Source organism: Trichechus manatus, unplaced genomic scaffold (assembly GCF_000243295.1).
Source record: "Trichechus manatus latirostris isolate Lorelei unplaced genomic scaffold, TriManLat1.0 scaffold00005, whole genome shotgun sequence".
Classification (NCBI taxonomy): domain Eukaryota; kingdom Metazoa; phylum Chordata; class Mammalia; order Sirenia; family Trichechidae; genus Trichechus; species Trichechus manatus.
In genome coordinates, this window is record NW_004443941.1 from 11454789 (window position 1) to 11471388 (window position 16600).

Sequence of the window (16600 nt, forward strand, 5' to 3'; positions counted from 1 at the left end):
CTCATAGCGACCCTGTAGGACAGAGTAGAACTGTCCCATAGGGTTTCCAAGGAGAGGCTGGTGGATTTGAACTGCTGACCTTTTCGGTTAGCAGCCGAGCTCTGCACCATTGTGCCACCAGGGCTCCTGAAATGAGGTATTGGTGCCCCCACTTTCAGATGAGCGAATGGAGAGCCAGAAAGTTTACAATAAGCTGCCTGTTCTCACATAGTGCTGAGTGGTAGAATTAGAATCTGAATCCAGGTGTCTAGCAACATTTACATACTACTGTATGTATTTGCCAACATATTAGCAGACATTTCTTTTGAATGTCTAGAGGGAAAGTTATCACCTATTTTAATCATGGGGGAAAATGTGATAAAATGAAATAAAACATTTCCTCCTCCATATAAAACTGAGTTCTTCAAAACTTCTATATTTGTGTAATGCTGAAAATGTCACTTCTTTTTATTTATTTATTTTTATTGTACTTTAGATGAAGGTTTACAGAACAAATAGTTTCTCATTAAACAGTACGCATATTGTCTTATGACAATGGTTAACAACCCCATGACATGTCAACACTGTCCCTTCTCAACCTTGGGTTCCCTATTACCAGCTTTCCTGTCCCCTCCTATCTTCTATTCCTTGTCCCTGGACTGTTGTGCCCCATTAGTCTTGTTTTGTTTTATGGGGCTGTCTAATCTTTGGCTGAACGGTGAATCTCGGGAGTGACTTCATTACTGAGCTAAAAGGGTGTCCAGGGGCCATACTGTTGGGGTTTCTCCAGTCTCTGTCAGGCGAGTAAGTTTGGTCTTTTTTTGTGAGTTAGAATTTTGTTCTACATTTTTCTCCAGCTCTGTCCGGGACCCTCTGTTGTGATCCCAGTCAGAGCAGTCAGTGGTGGTTCCCGGGCGCCATCTAGTTGTACTGGACTCAGTCTGGTGGAGGCCGTGGGAGTTGTGGTCCATTAGTCCTTTGAACTAATCTTTCCCTTGCAGCTTGTTTTCTTCATTCTCCCTTGCTCCCGAAGGGGTGAGACAGGTGGAGTATCTTAGATGGCCGCTCACAGGCTTTTAAGACCCCAGATACTACTCACCAAGGTAGAAGGTAGAACATTGAAAATGTCACTTCTGATAATTGCAAGGTAACTGATAGTTCTGCTTTCACTGTCCACATGCTCTTCCCAGTCCCATGCATTATGTAAAGCTTATATATTGGCTTTATGTCCTTAGCCCCTAAAGTCTTCCTCAGCTACTCCACTTAACAATTTTAATTACTCTATGCTCTTTATACGTATTCTGTAGATCATTTTCATTCCGTAGACGCTTAAAACAGGCTCAGGCAAATATAGAACTTGGTTGGGTGATTGGAGGTTGGCCTATCAATCAATCATGAGCCAAAAATAGAAAACCAAATTGTTGCATAGGCTACAAGAAAGCTCAGGAACGACTCCCATACCAACTGTTTGTGAGGATCCTGTTACTGGTCCCTTAGTTTAAGTCTCTGCTAATTCTCAGAAGAGTCATTTCTAAACTCCTTCACCTAGTCTATTCTTGTTATTGAGAAGGTTTTTCATAAAAATAGGAGACTGTACGATGCAGTGGGAAAAGAGGTAGCCTAGGAATCAGAGGTCTAGGTGCCAGCGTTATTATCCTTGTAATAGCTGTATTGCTTTGGGCAGTGTATTAGTTTTCTAGGGCTGCCATAAAAAAGTACCACAGACTGGTGGCTTAAAACATTTGAAATTTATTCTCTCCCAGTTCTGGAGACTAGGAGTCTGAACTCAAGGTGTCAGCAAGACCATACTCTATCTGAAAGCTCTAGGAGAAGATCCTTTCTTGTCTCTTGCAGCTTCTGGTGGTTGCTGACAACCATGGATTGTAGATACATCACCTCAGTCTCTGCCTCTGCCTTCACATCGCAGTCTGCACCCTGTGTCTGTGTCTCTTCTCCTCTTTTTATACGGACAACAGTCATATTTGATTGGGGCCCTCTCTGCTCCAGTGGAACCCTGATAGCACATTGAAGCCCTGGTAGCACAGTGGTTAAGAGCCTGGCTGCTATCCAAAAGGTTGGCAGTTAGAATCCACCAGCTGGTCTTTGGAAACCCTATGGGGCACTTCTGCTGTGTCCTATAGGGTCACTATGAGCCAGAATTGACTTGACAGCAGTGGGTTTGGTCTATTCCAATATGACCACTTGGTTGGAGAATAAAAGGAAAAATAAATTGGAAATATTTTTACTGTTTTCACTCAGAGGTAAATTTATAATAGAGGTAGCTGAGTATGAATTTATATGCTTGAACTTGCACCCCATCTGCCACGGCGTCACTGGCATAGAGTGGGTTTAAAGAAGATGGATTACCACGCACACCTCCATAGCAATTTGACTTTATTCGTTTCTGTGTAGCATGCCCACCAGCTTTCCCTCACAGTCTGTTGGCCAAACACAAACAAAATCTGTCTTTGTGTTGTAAGTTTTAGTATTCTACTATTTGAAAAAAAAAAAAAAAATCCTTCTTCTTTGGGCATTTCCATTTCAAAATTTCAGCTGGAAACAGAAATTTCAGAATCTTGAAACGTTTTCTGTCCTGTCGATAAACACAATGCCAATATTAACTCTCAAAGGCTTGCTATTGGTTAAGTTCTGAGCATAAACCTTATTGGTGTCCCGCCACCTGCCACACACAGGTATTAGGTTGCATTAGGTTGGGACGTAGATGAATGCAGGAGCCATATTAACCTCTCAGAGGGAGACAACTGAAAAGTGGCTGCCATATCTAAAAATCAAATTTTGGAGTCATAAGGATTTTACCCAACTTGCAAGAATTTCAATACCTGACATTTATGATTAGGAAAGCACACTGACTTTGTATTCATAAAATTCCTCAGTTGGCATGCAGGCGAGTCTCCCTTTGTCCTGGGAACCTGTGTTAGCTTTCTTGGACCCCTGCTAACATGTATTATTGTTACTTTTCCCAATTGGCCAAGACTCTCCAGAAATGTCCGATATTTTGTAGTAGTGGAGCTGTATAAATTAGCTGTTTGGAGTGTACAATGTGTAAATCAATGTGGATTAAATGAAAATGGGCATAGTTTCAGAAGGCCTTGGTTTGGAATTAGACCCTGTCTTTCCCTGGTGTTGCAACCTTGGAAAAGCCCCTCAGCCCCTCTGAACCAGAGTTTCTTCACTTGTGACATGTGCTCATGATACCTTCTACTCTCCTTGTAGCTCACCAGGCAGAAACTAAGTGAAACTGAGTAAAAGCATGTGCACGGCAAAGTTCAGGGCACTATGCCAATGTCAATTAGTGTTACGGTGATAAAGTCAAGCTATCTTTTCTGGTTTTGACCTTACCGATGCTTGGCACTGATTGCCAATGATTCAGATCTGTGAGGAGGCCCTCTCTCATTCAGGCAGGGCTTCCTACATCTAAATTCAATCATCTTGGGGACTTACTTTGTGAAATACAAAGTCATTTTAGCCAAAATAATATTCTATTGGATATGGGGGCTTGCTGTAGGATCAGGAACACCCGTGGCTGGCAAGGAGCCAAGAGATTATAGCTGTAGACCAGAAGGGCAATAATCTCAGGAGTCCTTGAGTGGTGGCACAAAGGCTAGGTAGAGCGAGACATCTGCAAACCAACAGGAAGTGCAGATGGGGATTAACAAACTCAGTGGCGCAGAGCATCAGGGGTCTATGCAGTTAGATGGGCTCTGTTCTGTGGCCACAGACAATAAATGCATGCCTCTTTTGTGACAATAACAGGATGACAGGGTGGATTAGTATGGAGAGACGGTGTGAAGTGTTTGTACCTGTAGAGGCTACATGAATCAGGTCATATTCATATTTGGGCAGCACAGAGAAAAACAGAATAGACAAAGACCAAGTGTGGTGGAAGACCAGAGGCTGAAGTTTAATTTTCCAGAAAGGCTGTGGCCCCTATTTTAACATCAGAAGGCTCTGGAATGGGCTCTCATTAGCACTCATAGATACCCCATGGTGTTTCTGCACTTCTATCTTTATCTCTCTGCCTCTCTACACAAATAAATTCAGTGTATGTCAGTTGACACTGGTCATGAATTACTCTATCAGTATGGGAAAAAAAATGCTGTCACACTGAATTCTCTTAATGAACTGGATAACTTCACATCTGTGTTTAGGAAAGGGGGCAGTAGAAGAAAAATCCCCACAGTGAACCTCATTCATGATCTCTCAGGTGGAGGGAAGCAGGGACAAATATGAATAATAATATAAATAGTTTAAGTGTTGTCTCATTATTTAAGCAATTCTCTATTGAATGTGAACCTCTAATTCATCTCTTCATTCAATGAGTCTACAAAAAATTACTGAGTGCCTACAAAGTGAACAAGAGAATATACAGATGTCTAGCACATGAGCATTTCTTCAAGAATTTATAAATTAATGGGGAGATAAGACATGCACACAAAGAACTGTAATACTAAGGAAATAGAGGTTCAAAATGTTATGGAGGCTCAGTGATCATACTTACCTAGAATTAGGGAAACAGGGAGATATTAACAAAGTGGAATTTGAGTTGAGCCCCCAAAATTGGATAGGGTTTTGGAATATAGCATTGAAGGAATATGTACTATAACTATGAGTAGCTTTAAAATCAGGGTTGGAGAAATGAAAAATACAGTTTGATTGAGGGCTAGTTATGAGGAGAGGATTGATGATATATCAGTTATCTGGCTGGCAAAAGTTATTGGAGAAGATTATTTGAAATTTGGCAGAAGATATTGAGGAAAGATTATTCAAAGTCTTGAACACTCGGCTAAGGTGTTTAGACATTATTTGGAAGACAGAGGAGGTATTGGAAAAATGGAAACACACTGGGGAGATGAATATGGTGTTGATGTGGAAGAGGAATGGAAGGCAGGTACACCAGGTAATGGACTATTACACGAAAGGTGTGTAAGGTGACAGGTGGACAAGGACTAGACAATGAAATGGAAATAGCAGAGTGAACGTCAGAAGTGTTGGCACAAGTGAGCCGTTAGTCTTTGGCAGCAGGTTGAATGTAAGATTTGAGATATAGAATAAAGCTAAAAATGATTTTGGAATTTCATTGTGGGTAGCAGAGAGACTAGAAATGTAATAATTATGAAAGAGACAAGTGTAGAAGAAGAAGTAGTTTCTGCATGAAGGTTTGGTTTTTGGCTGAACCTAGAGAGCAAGCCACAAGATACAGATTTAGGGATATTTTCTACAAAATCGATAGTGGGTTATTCTAGGATTAAACCCATTACATGCCAAGGAAGACTAAGATGCAGAGAAATTAGAGGACAGCTAATAAATCAAAATTATGACCATTGAGCCCTCTTTAGCAAAAAAGTCTCTAAAATTAACCTAATTTTATTCATAGAGGATATAGACAAGAGAACCTATTGAAAAGACAGTGTACTTTATAGCAAAACAACTAGTTGGCTCGCCACTTTTGGTTTAAATATTGAATATTTGGTGTTCTCTTAACTTAGGTATGGTCTTGGATACTGTTAGTTGTGCAATTCTAAGGATCGAAAGTTTCCATTTGTCTACTCTCAAGCTCAAGTGCGTTAGAGAAATAGTAAGACCCTCCCACGCTTTTGCTTTCATAACTTAATGTCATTTAATTAAGAAGTCATAGGAAATAGTAACTTTGGCTTTGTCCACAGAAAAAAATTGTAAAGTAAATAAATACGTTTGTTCCCCAGGGATTGTAGATGACTTTCTTCTATTTCACAGGGTACTACTGTAATAAAAGGAGGTTTAGGTATAGTTTGTCTCCCAAAGAAGAGCAGCATTAGGGTATCTGGGCAAGATCTGACTTGCAGATCCTTGTTCCTTTTTGACTCTGCAATAAAAGATTAAAATGAAAGATAATGACAAATTTGGGGACAGAGGTTGAATGCTCCCTAGGTAAGAGAAGGCATCCCTCCTACAGGATGTTGTTGTTGTATGCCACTGAGTCAGTTTTGACTCATACTGACCCCCACATGACAGAGTAGAGCTGCCCCATAGAGTTTTCTAGGCTGTAGTCTTTACAGGAGCAGATCACCAGGTCTTTCTCCCATGGAGACTCTGGATGAGTTCAAACCATCAACCTTTTGGTTAACAGCCGAGCACTTAACCATTGTGCCATCAGGGCTCCTTTCCTGCAGGATAACACTCAGAAATTAGCCCAGGCTATTTGCACTTTTTTTCTATGAGCCACTTACAAGATTTCAGAGAAAAGTTAGAGTTGCACCTAAGTTTACTGTCCAAGGTCCAGTCTTCTCAGAATGGATCTTCCAGAACTGTACTTTCTCTGGTTCAGCCAGTAGGAAAGTAAGCCAGTGTGTACGACTTAAGCTTTTTTCCCCAAACGCCACTTATAAGAGCTTTGCGAGAGCGTCCTATAGATTCCCTAGAGTTTTAGCTCTAGATTTACCCAAATCTACAAAGGACTTGTCCTTTATGTATGCTGTTTTTAATTAAAATGTAAGAGGCACAAAAAAGTACATATGAATAAACAGGAAAGCTGAGTCAAAGAACTAATTATACCTTGACACTTGTGTTCTGCTACTGTAAAGCAGAGCTTGAAGCTGCTGCTCTAATTGCCTCATGCTCCCTCTTTTAAGAGAAGAAAAAACCTCCTACAAACTTCATTTATCTGCTTTTGGTTGATGGCTCCCAAGCCATGTTTCCAAGTCACAACCTGTCTTCTCTAAGCCCCAGGTTCATATTATTGGAGCCTGGAGGACACTCCTACCCCAGTGCAACGCGTGTAATGTTAAATGTAATTTCATCTCCCCTCTCCAAATTATTACTGCTTCAAATTCTCTAGTCTCCTACCCTGCCTAGCTTAGATCCTTGGACTTTTCATTGTCTCCCTTTTTCCTTTGTTAAGCCAGTAGTCAAAAATTCCATCGTGTTACTCAGACTTTCCTTTTATTTTTATTTATCCAACATTATTTCCCACGGCCCTTTTGGAAACTTCTCACTTACAGCCAAGTCTGGCCCTTGACGCTCTTTCTTGAGTACCGTATTTAGTTTTGTCTCCATGCTATATCCATACTGTTCCCCAGGCCAGACCCTGCCTTTTATGCCATTGCAAATCCTATACTTTATTTTGGCCTCAGCTCTTCCATGATACTCCACCTTAAACAACCACAGTCCACAAAAGCCTTCTATTTCTCTGATTGCATGGGGCACAGTTAGCCTTATGACCTGGCCCTTGGGCATCATGACATTTTTTGTTGCTGTCTCTTAATCTGTTCAGATTAATTAGAAGATATTTATCAAGTAGCTTTCCTCAGTGCTGGTAGGTTTAAAAATTAGTATGTCGAAGGAGACCCTTGAACTGCTTAGAGTATAGTACAAGGCATATTTCAAGTACACAAATGACTGTAAACTGAACCAAGGAAAGTAGATGCCAAGGGGGACTTGTACATTTGGCATCTTGCCATTCCAATTGTGCTAGAAACTCCATTGGAGAACAACTTGGGCTTCTCACTTTTTTGTACTTTGTAGTGAACTCAGCCTGGAATGAAGCGCACCACAGATGTCTAATCCTTACCAGACCCATCAACACAACCACACCAGTAACAATCACATGCTGAGTGCATGCTAAATACCCAGTGCTTTACATGCATTCTGTCTCATCCTTACGGCCTTCCACCGTAGGCATTATTAACCCATTTCACAGATGAAGAATCTGACTCTCAAAGAAATTATGTGACTTAACGTGCCTACACTCAGCCAGCCAGTAAGTAGCAGAGCTGGGATTTGTAGCCAGATCTGACTAAAAGGCCTGTGCACTACTCCCTACTTGTGACTGCCCAGCTACTCCCCGGGAATGCGTATCTGTGATAGCAACTCAGATCATCCTACAGATAACACTCTTGAGAGAAACACAATGTTTGTTTATAAATGGTGCTAGAGGTAAGGGTACTATTGAGGCTTCTTTAAGAAACCCATCCCCTAAATATTTGACTGTACCTGGGTTTACACATGTTCCCTTCTGCTAACAACGCCCCAACTCCACCTTTGCCTTGTCAATTGCATGTATGACCTACTTTAAAAATAAACGAATGAATGGATGATAGATAGACAGAAGTGCATTTATTTACATAAATAAAAGTCAGCTACTCATAGCTTGAAGAAGATAGGGAAATGTTGGTTTTAAGTTTGTTTGGTTTTAAGTTTCTTGTAGGAAACTGGCTTTTACCTGATGGACATCCCAGCTCTCTTCCACACACAGAGTCATTAAGATGTATATCCTTTTTCAATGCACGCGATTTTGCCTGCAAGAGCCCATTAGTGCTAATGGGTCATTTTTCTCCCATCACCCCAAGAATGAAACAGAGAAGCTGCATCTTTGATGAAGTGGTAATGGTACACAGGTCTCAGGCCACTTAAGGGTTTTCTTTGTTCTCTTCATATGGCAATCCACAAAGGGACTTTAAAACGCTCTCGACTATATGAAGAGTTTATGAAGACAGTACTAAGTGGTGGTGCTAAATGCATCTTTAGTAATAAAAATGAGAATAAGCCCCCTACTTATAAAGTCAAACTCATCTACCTTGGTATGTTTGAGGCTTGTATCCTGTACTGCTTGAATGGATATTTTCTGTTCTTTAGTAATGCAGGGGAGACAGTATTACCTCTCTTCAATAAGCTTTAAGAAGTTGCTCAGGCAGGAAAGTTTGCTAATAGGAGAAATAGGAATTGTAATAGGAAGTGGGAAGAGGAAGGAAGGAAGTGCATTTTAGAATTAGGTCTGTCCCCGTGTTTTGTATTCCTATTCTTCTTCCTTGGTTGATTCTTTTCTACTATGACTTCAATCCATCAGCGGGCTGACTATATTTATTGAATGCCCACTGTGTTTAAAGCCCAATACTAGGCACTGTGGGAAAGTATGAAAGAAATAAAATACATAGTTTCTTTCCTCCAGGAGGTTAGGATCAGAAAAAGGGTGATTGGTTATAGCATTCCGTTCTTAACTTTCAGTACTGAGTTCCATGTCTGAGAAGCCTGAAGCAATGCCAAGAAATTCTCCATTCAACTCCCCGCTGTTCTCTAATACAACATTCATTAGACCTGGAGGAGAACTGAAATTTACTAACAAATTGAGTTCAACGAATAAATGCAGGGAGTATTTCCTTGCGTTGATATTTGACATGTAGACGTATAAACCTCATCTCACAAACTCAGATGTGTAAAAAAGGTCATTTTATTTTTCTATAATTCAACTTGGTGTCTATTTTGAGCTCTAATCCTTTGACTTAGAGAAAATGTAATCTCAGACAATTTTAGTTCCCTTCTTTCCCTGGCTGTTGTTGTTGTTAGATGCCATCGAGTCAGTTCCGACTCATAGTGACCCCATGTACAACAGAAGGAAATACTGTCCAGTCCTATGCCATCCGCACAATCGTTGCTATGCTTGAGCCCATTGTTGCAGCCACTGTGTCAATCCATCTCATTAAAGTTCATCCTCTTTTTGCTGACCCTCTATTCTTTCCGTGGGATTATGTCTAAATTATGGTGAGAGGATTTGCATTGTTCCAAACTTCTGGAAGTAAAGAGGTGGCATGGGAGCTGGTCTCCAATGTTCTGTATTCACAACTCAGGTGTCTGCTCAATTGCTACCTCGCATCCTTATTCTTGTGTGCATGACTCCTTGAGTTCAGTCTCTTCTTCTGCTATTTCTGTGCTACTCTGGGAATTGTTTTGTTGCTCCCACACCAAGGTACAGTATGGAAAATTAGTTGAGGTCATCTATACCCCTAGCCTGTTGTCATGGTTTGAATTGTGTCCCCCAAAAATATGTGTATCAATTTGGCTAGGCCATGATTCCCAGTATTGTGTGATTGTCCACCATTTTGTCATCTGATGTGATTTTCCTATGTGTTGTAAATCCTATGTCTATGATGTTGATGAGATAGGATTAGCGGCAGTTATGTTAATGAGGCAAGACTCCATCTACGAGATTAGATTGTGTTTTAAGCCAATCTCTTTTGAAATGTAAAAGAGGGAAGTGAGCAGAGAGACATGGGGACCTCCTACTACCAAGCAAGTATAGCCAGGGGTGCACATCCTTTGGACCCAAGGTCGCTGGGTTGAGAAGTTCCTACTCCAGGGGAAGATTGATGACAAAGACCTTCCTCCAGAGCTGGCAGAGAGAGAAAGCCTTCCCCTGAAGCTGGTGCCCTGAATTCGGACTTCTAGCTTACTAGACTGTGAGAGAATAAACTCCTGTTTGTTAAAGCCATCCACATGTGGTATTTCTGTTATAGCAACACTAGATTACTAAGACACCTGTCTAAATCTACCATGCAGCCATTTCTTCTCGGGGATCTCACTGCTGCTTTAAGTTCTCCCAGAAATCAACACAGATCTCCTCTGCTCCTCTAAACCTTCCCTAAGCTTTGACACCCATTGAGGCTTAGCCATTAAATCATAGTACTATGCCCTGTCCTTGGCATTCATCTATGACTATTGCTTGCATTGCTTCTCCTCCAAGTTTCTTTCCTGCTTGCCCACTTGGTGACCGGGAGAGCTTTACTTGTCTCATATGATCACTGACACTGAATATACTTGTCTCTTTCATTCCTCAAAGAGACTAGGCTTTTAAAACTCAAATACAGAAAGATAATTTTATATCTTTGATTTCTGATTCATATTCCTTTTCTGAGGCAACTAAAACACAATGACTTGTAGCTTAAATGAAAGAAAAAAGAGAAAAATGAAATATGAAGAAAAAATCAGTTACTATTTCAAAATTTTATCCTACTTCAGACCAAAAATATGCTATTTTTTAATATTACGAGTGAGGCTTATTAGTCAATAGATTTTTTTTTAATTTAAAATGTTGAGGAAACAAACATATCTAGTACTTTAAGTACAAATTGTATAACATTAATGGCATCCTGGTATGTTGCTTAGAGCATTAATTTGTAGGTCAAGGGGCCTGAGTCCTCTGTTCTTATAGCTAAATGACTTTGAGCAAGCCGCATAAACTCTCTGTGTCACAATTTACTCATCAGTACAGTTCAAGAGTGTCAGATCTTAGGTTAGGTTTTACCCTACTTACAAGCTTTTAATTTATCTTACTATTGTTTCATGGATGCTGGCAGAAGACACGGGATTCCTGGGTCAGAGACCAAGGCCTGTGTTACTCATGGCACAACCAATAGCACGAGCATCAGCATGCGTGTCGCTTCTCCTTGTCCTCAAGTCTCATAAGGAAAAAACAGAAGGATTTAGGGATGCAAGAGGTTCGTGTCACAGCTGAGGAATATTGACTTGGGGAGTGTGCAGTTTTATAGCAAGCAGTAAGCAATACTGCTCTTTGAGGGAGTCATTACCTCAGCCATCATGGTTGCCCACTGCAAACACAATCCTGAGATAAGATCTGGGTAAAGAGAGCTCAGGAACTAGTGTCCTTAGCATACATAGCAAGAATGAGCAGGGACACTCAGTGACCATGGCAGATTGCCTCTCCCCAACCAGAGTTGACCTGGGTGGGTGGTGTTAAGTTAGATAATCCCAATCAAGAGATCAAGATTCTGGTCTTGATTTTACTCCATGTTAACTGTGTATCTTGTGGTGAATCATCCAGACCCATCTGAGTCTCAGTTTCCTGTTTTGTAAAATGAGGATAATAATACCTGACCTGCCTAACTCATTGGATTGTTTAGGTATTCAAGGATGTGAAAAATAACTGCAATGATTTATATAAAAATGAAAGATTGTGAGAGCATCTGTGAGACTTTAAAAGTATCAGACTGATGTTTTATAACTATCAGTCTTGAGCCTGATGCTTTTACCAGTGTCTGGGGAGGCACTGGGGAAAAGGTACCAAGTGACAGGAAGTTGGATGGAATGATTAATGTGAGAGAGAAAATTCAAATGACAATGAAAAATTGGAGAAATAAGTAGCTAACTAAAGTATGTTACCAGAACTTGTAAACCAAACCAAAAGCCAAACCCAATGCCATCGAGGTGATTCTGACTCATAGCAACCCTGTAGGACAGAGTAGAACTTCCTGATAGGGCTTCTAAAGCTGTAATCTTTATGGAAGCAGACTGCCACGTCTTTCTCCCGTGGAGCAGCTGGTAGGTATGAACAGCCAACCTTTCAGTTAGCAGCCGACTGCTTAACCACCGTGCCACCAGGACTCCTTGAACTTGTAAACAGGAGCAATGAATTATGGAATTTTGAGGTCACCCTCATTATGTCCTGCATTGATTCTCTTTACAAGAATTAATCACATCTACTGGATGCCATCTAGATAAGATGAATGACCTGGGATAGAAAGAGAAACAGAGTCATCAGTGGATTGCTATCTTCTTTTAGAAATAATGGATCATCAAGTTGGGAAATCTCAAACCTAGAGACATGTAGATGCCAAAGCAGAGCAAAGTGGTCCATTAGAAACTCTGCAATAAAGTTGAAAAAATAAATTGACAACTTGTTAATACATCCCAGAGCATCATAAGGAGTTGAAAGTGATGTTTCAAAAGAGAAGATGAGGAGTTGTGGTAACTTTCCCTGAGAAAGAAATACCTGAAGCAGGATGTAAACATCAGGTGTATACAGGCTATTATGGGAGCAAGTTAGTGATCAAGATAGGTAGAAGTAAGGTAATGAGCTTAAGCATAGTAGAAAAGGTGACTTTAGACACTAGAGAGAGTGTGTTGAGACCCCAATTAACTGAAAGATCTAGAGTTCTCTAAGCAGAAGGTAAATTTAATAATAGTAATGCCTATTGACCGAGTATACTATTACATATTTTTACTGTGATGGGTACTACCCATATTTTAGTTAATGAATCCTCACAGCAATCCTCTAGGATATATTATACTGCACCTATTTTAGAAATGAGGATATTAATGATCAGGGAAAGCAAACTGTATGCTCAAGGCCACAGAGTTGGTAAGTAACTGAGCTTGGATTTTATTGCAAGGATACGTAACTCCTTGGCCCATGTTATTTCCACTTGGCCACATTGTATTGAATGCCTTTAGTTCTCTGTGGGAAATAGCCACTAGAAATTTCTTCTCCTGCTTAACATATTATTCAAATACTTTTATTGTTTTGTACCTTTAGGAAAATATTCAATCATCATTTTACTTTTTGTTAATTTCATGAAAGATTAAAACTTGCTGTTGTTCTTTTTTCCTGACCTACTGTGTGCTTAAAGCCAACATGTTTCTTTTGTGACAAAGACTTTCATCTGTGATCTTCCCACAGGTGACTTGTATATAGGAGGAGTGGCTAAAGAAACATACAAATCCTTGCCAAAACTGGTCCACGCCAAGGAGGGCTTCCAAGGCTGCCTGGCTTCAGTTGATCTAAATGGAAGGCTTCCGGACCTCATCTCAGATGCCCTTTTCTGCAATGGACAGATTGAGAGAGGATGTGAAGGTACTGGGTCTTTGTTTTCACACTCTAAATAATTCTAATTTGACCTATAAATGAGAACAGATCTCACTAGCCAGCAAAATTCAATTCCGCCAACTGGTCAAATCCCCACTTAGGGCTTAAAAAGGGCTTAAAAAAAAAAAAAAGTTGTTATCGAGTCAACTGTGACTTATGGTGACTCCACGTGTCAGAGTAGAGCTGTGCTCCAAAGGGTTATCAGTGGCTGATTTTTCAGAAGTAGATCTCCGGGGCTTTCTTCCAAGGCCCCTCAGGGTAGATTCAAACGTCCAATCTTTTGGTTAGCAGCCAAGAGTGATAACTGTACCATCTAAGGATTCTCACTTAAGGCTTAGAGATCTTTATTCATGTTTTTAACTTTTTATTCATAAATCTTAAATTTTCCTGGGCTGTTTGCAAGCCTACACTACCATCTGATGTAAAATGGAAACTCTATCCACTGACTCTTGTTATTTTCTGCTTCTTTGCATTCTGTAGTTCACCGAATTCGCACAGTAATCAGTTCTGCAATGCTTGCTCTATTGCAATGAATAGATACCACTTAGACCAGAAAAAATGTATTTATTCTGTCAAATATTAATCAACTTGAGCCCATTTTTAAAAATCTACATTGAATCAGATATAACAAGAGAATAAACTTGAGATACCCCATTCTCAAATCACTTTGATTTGTGTCTACCTGGCAGGAAGAGTGTTTCCCCTATATTATCTGTTTGTTTTAGCAAAAATAGGGTTCCTACATTACCCAACACTAGTAATCCATAACAAAAAGGTCAGCAGTTTGAATCCACCAGGTGCTCCTTGGAAACTCTGTGGGGCAGTTCTACTCTGTCCTGTAGGGTCGCTGTGAGTCGGAACGGACTCGACAGCAATGGGTTTTTGTTTTTTTTTTAATAATCCATACCTCAGAAATGTGCTGAAGTATCTTCCTGTTCTTTTGTGCTCTCTATTTGTAGGAGTACTTTTTGATTGCTACTTTCATTTTAGATAATTTTCACTTCAACACCTCAGATTATTTGAGCCAATTCTTCCTCCATAAGTGTAATTCAATCACATTATCTTGAATTTTGTGACTGTGGATGTGTTGCTACTTTTCCTTTAATGTTGAACCTAGTTTAGACCATTTTGAACTTTTAGATTCATGAGGAAATTTCATCTGGAAAAAGCGGTGGAAAGAAATGTGAATTCCTGTCCCCCAGGAGATTATGAACCCTTTCTTCTCAGCCAAAATAATGCCATTAGATTTAGTGATTGCCTAAGTACACAGACTTGTTTTTTATTTGAAAATACATTTTTCTCAGCAACACATGTTTCCCTGAAAAGTTAGGTGAAATTCAAACTGTGTTTTAATCATGCCAGAGGATAAGGTTATTTACAGAAAGTCTTTTTTGAATTTGTTGTCAGTGTTATTAGCATGTTTATCTTCTTTATTTCATATTTTGGTACAACAAGATTTAGTAGAACAAAAGAAAAACATGTACTTTCTCATCTTACCAATTTAATAAATGAAAAAAATGTTAGATGAATAAATTCCTTCCAGTAGATGGATATAGGTGGCTGGGTGGCGCAAATGGTAAGCGCTCGACTGCTAGCGGAAAGATTGGCAGTTCGAACCCACCCGGGGTACCTCAGAAGACAGGCTTGGTAATCTGTTTCTGAACGGTCACAGCTTTGAAAACCCTATGGAGCAGGTCCAGTTTGCACACACAGAGTCACTGTGAGCCAGAACTGACTTGCAACTAACAACAACAAGTAGATGGATAGAAGAATGTGGAGCATAGCTTTGGGTCTCAGAGGTTATGTAATTAATGAAACTATGTATATTTGGGGCCCTGGTGGTGCAGCAGGTAAGGGCTCAGTTGCTAATGAAAGGTTGGCCGCTTGAATCCACCAGCTGCTCCTTGGAAACAGTATGGGGCAGTTCTACTCTGTCCTGTAGGGTCGCTATGAGTCGGAATCAACTCAAGGGCAACAGGTTTGGTTTGGTTTATGTATATTTAAAAGGAGCCCTGGTGGTGCAGTGGTTAAAGCGCTCAGCTGCCGGCAAAAAGGTTGGTGATTTGAACCCACCAGCTGCTCCCTGGAAGAAAGATGTGGCAGTCTGCTTCCGTAAAGATATATAGTCTTGGAAAACCTGTGGGCAGTTCTACTCTGTCCTGTAGGGTTGCAGTGAGTTGGAATGGACTGGACAGCAAGGAATTTGTTTTGTGAGGTTTTTTTTTTTTTTTTTTGTATCTATATTTACTTCTAAAAGGAAAGGTACTACTAACTCTTCTGGATTTTTTTTCCCCCAAAAATAGGCCTTTCTACAAGTTGCTTGATAAGTGACTTCTCACTTACAAGAAATGATGAGGGCAGACATATAGACACTTCCACAGCTAAATACCCAAGAGATAGAAAACCATACACACACACACAGACACACACACACATCCCTACACCACCAGCACAAGATGTGAGTGAGTAGGTAGAAGGGAAGAGTAGTGGGAAGCAGATGTCTTGACAAGGGGTATTTTTAGTAATTACATTTTATGTTATTTTCCAGCATAACCTAATGAGCAATTTGGTGAAGGTGATTGATTAGAGAAGACAATCCTCTTGGGTAGCCTTGAACTAGTATTTGAACAATGTAAATCATTCAGTAGATTAAGGCCTTGGTCCTTTTCTTACCTTATCTAGTATGATTTAAATATCTGGGCTTTAATAATAACCCCCTTTTTTGCCTCCTTTTTCTTTAAGAATTTTACTAAACTCCTGCCTTTTTGCCCCAGCACTTCCGTGATTCTTTCTTTTCAACAGCAAGTTTAATAGCTTTCAGTTCATAATTATTTCTGCCCTGTATGATTCCTAGGAATACTCTTAGAGGTACTTGTCACAGGCATAATTGATGAGATTCACATACTTTTAGGATTAATGATTAAATTTTACATACCAGATAAATTACCTCTCTGGAGAATCTTGCTTCATGGAATTTGGTTTTAATTCACATTGAAATCACTTCCATATTAACGCAAGTAGTATAAGTTAGACATTACCAAATAATATCCTGTCAAGATTTTCCTTGATTTCTGCTCAATAAGACCCACAAATCTCTGAGCCCCTTGCATGCAAAAAGTTCTTGGTCTTCAGCAATCACTTGCTGCCTTTCATTTCTAAATGAAAAAAAAAGTTGTCGTTGAGTCAGTT

The 16600-nt window shown here is 40.0% G+C and overlaps 1 protein-coding gene across 10 annotated transcripts in view; it reads left to right on the top strand.

The window, feature by feature from the left end:
* The window catches only part of NRXN1 (neurexin 1), a 1216111-nt gene that overhangs the window by 618994 nt on the left and 580517 nt on the right, over positions 1–16600 (top strand). For all 10 annotated transcript variants that reach the window (XM_023735226.1, XM_023735234.1, XM_023735242.1 and 7 more), the window contains one exon: positions 13226–13399. In XM_023735226.1, the coding sequence (XP_023590994.1) occupies positions 13226–13399 (174 nt within the window). The remainder of the gene's footprint in view (positions 1–13225; positions 13400–16600) is intronic.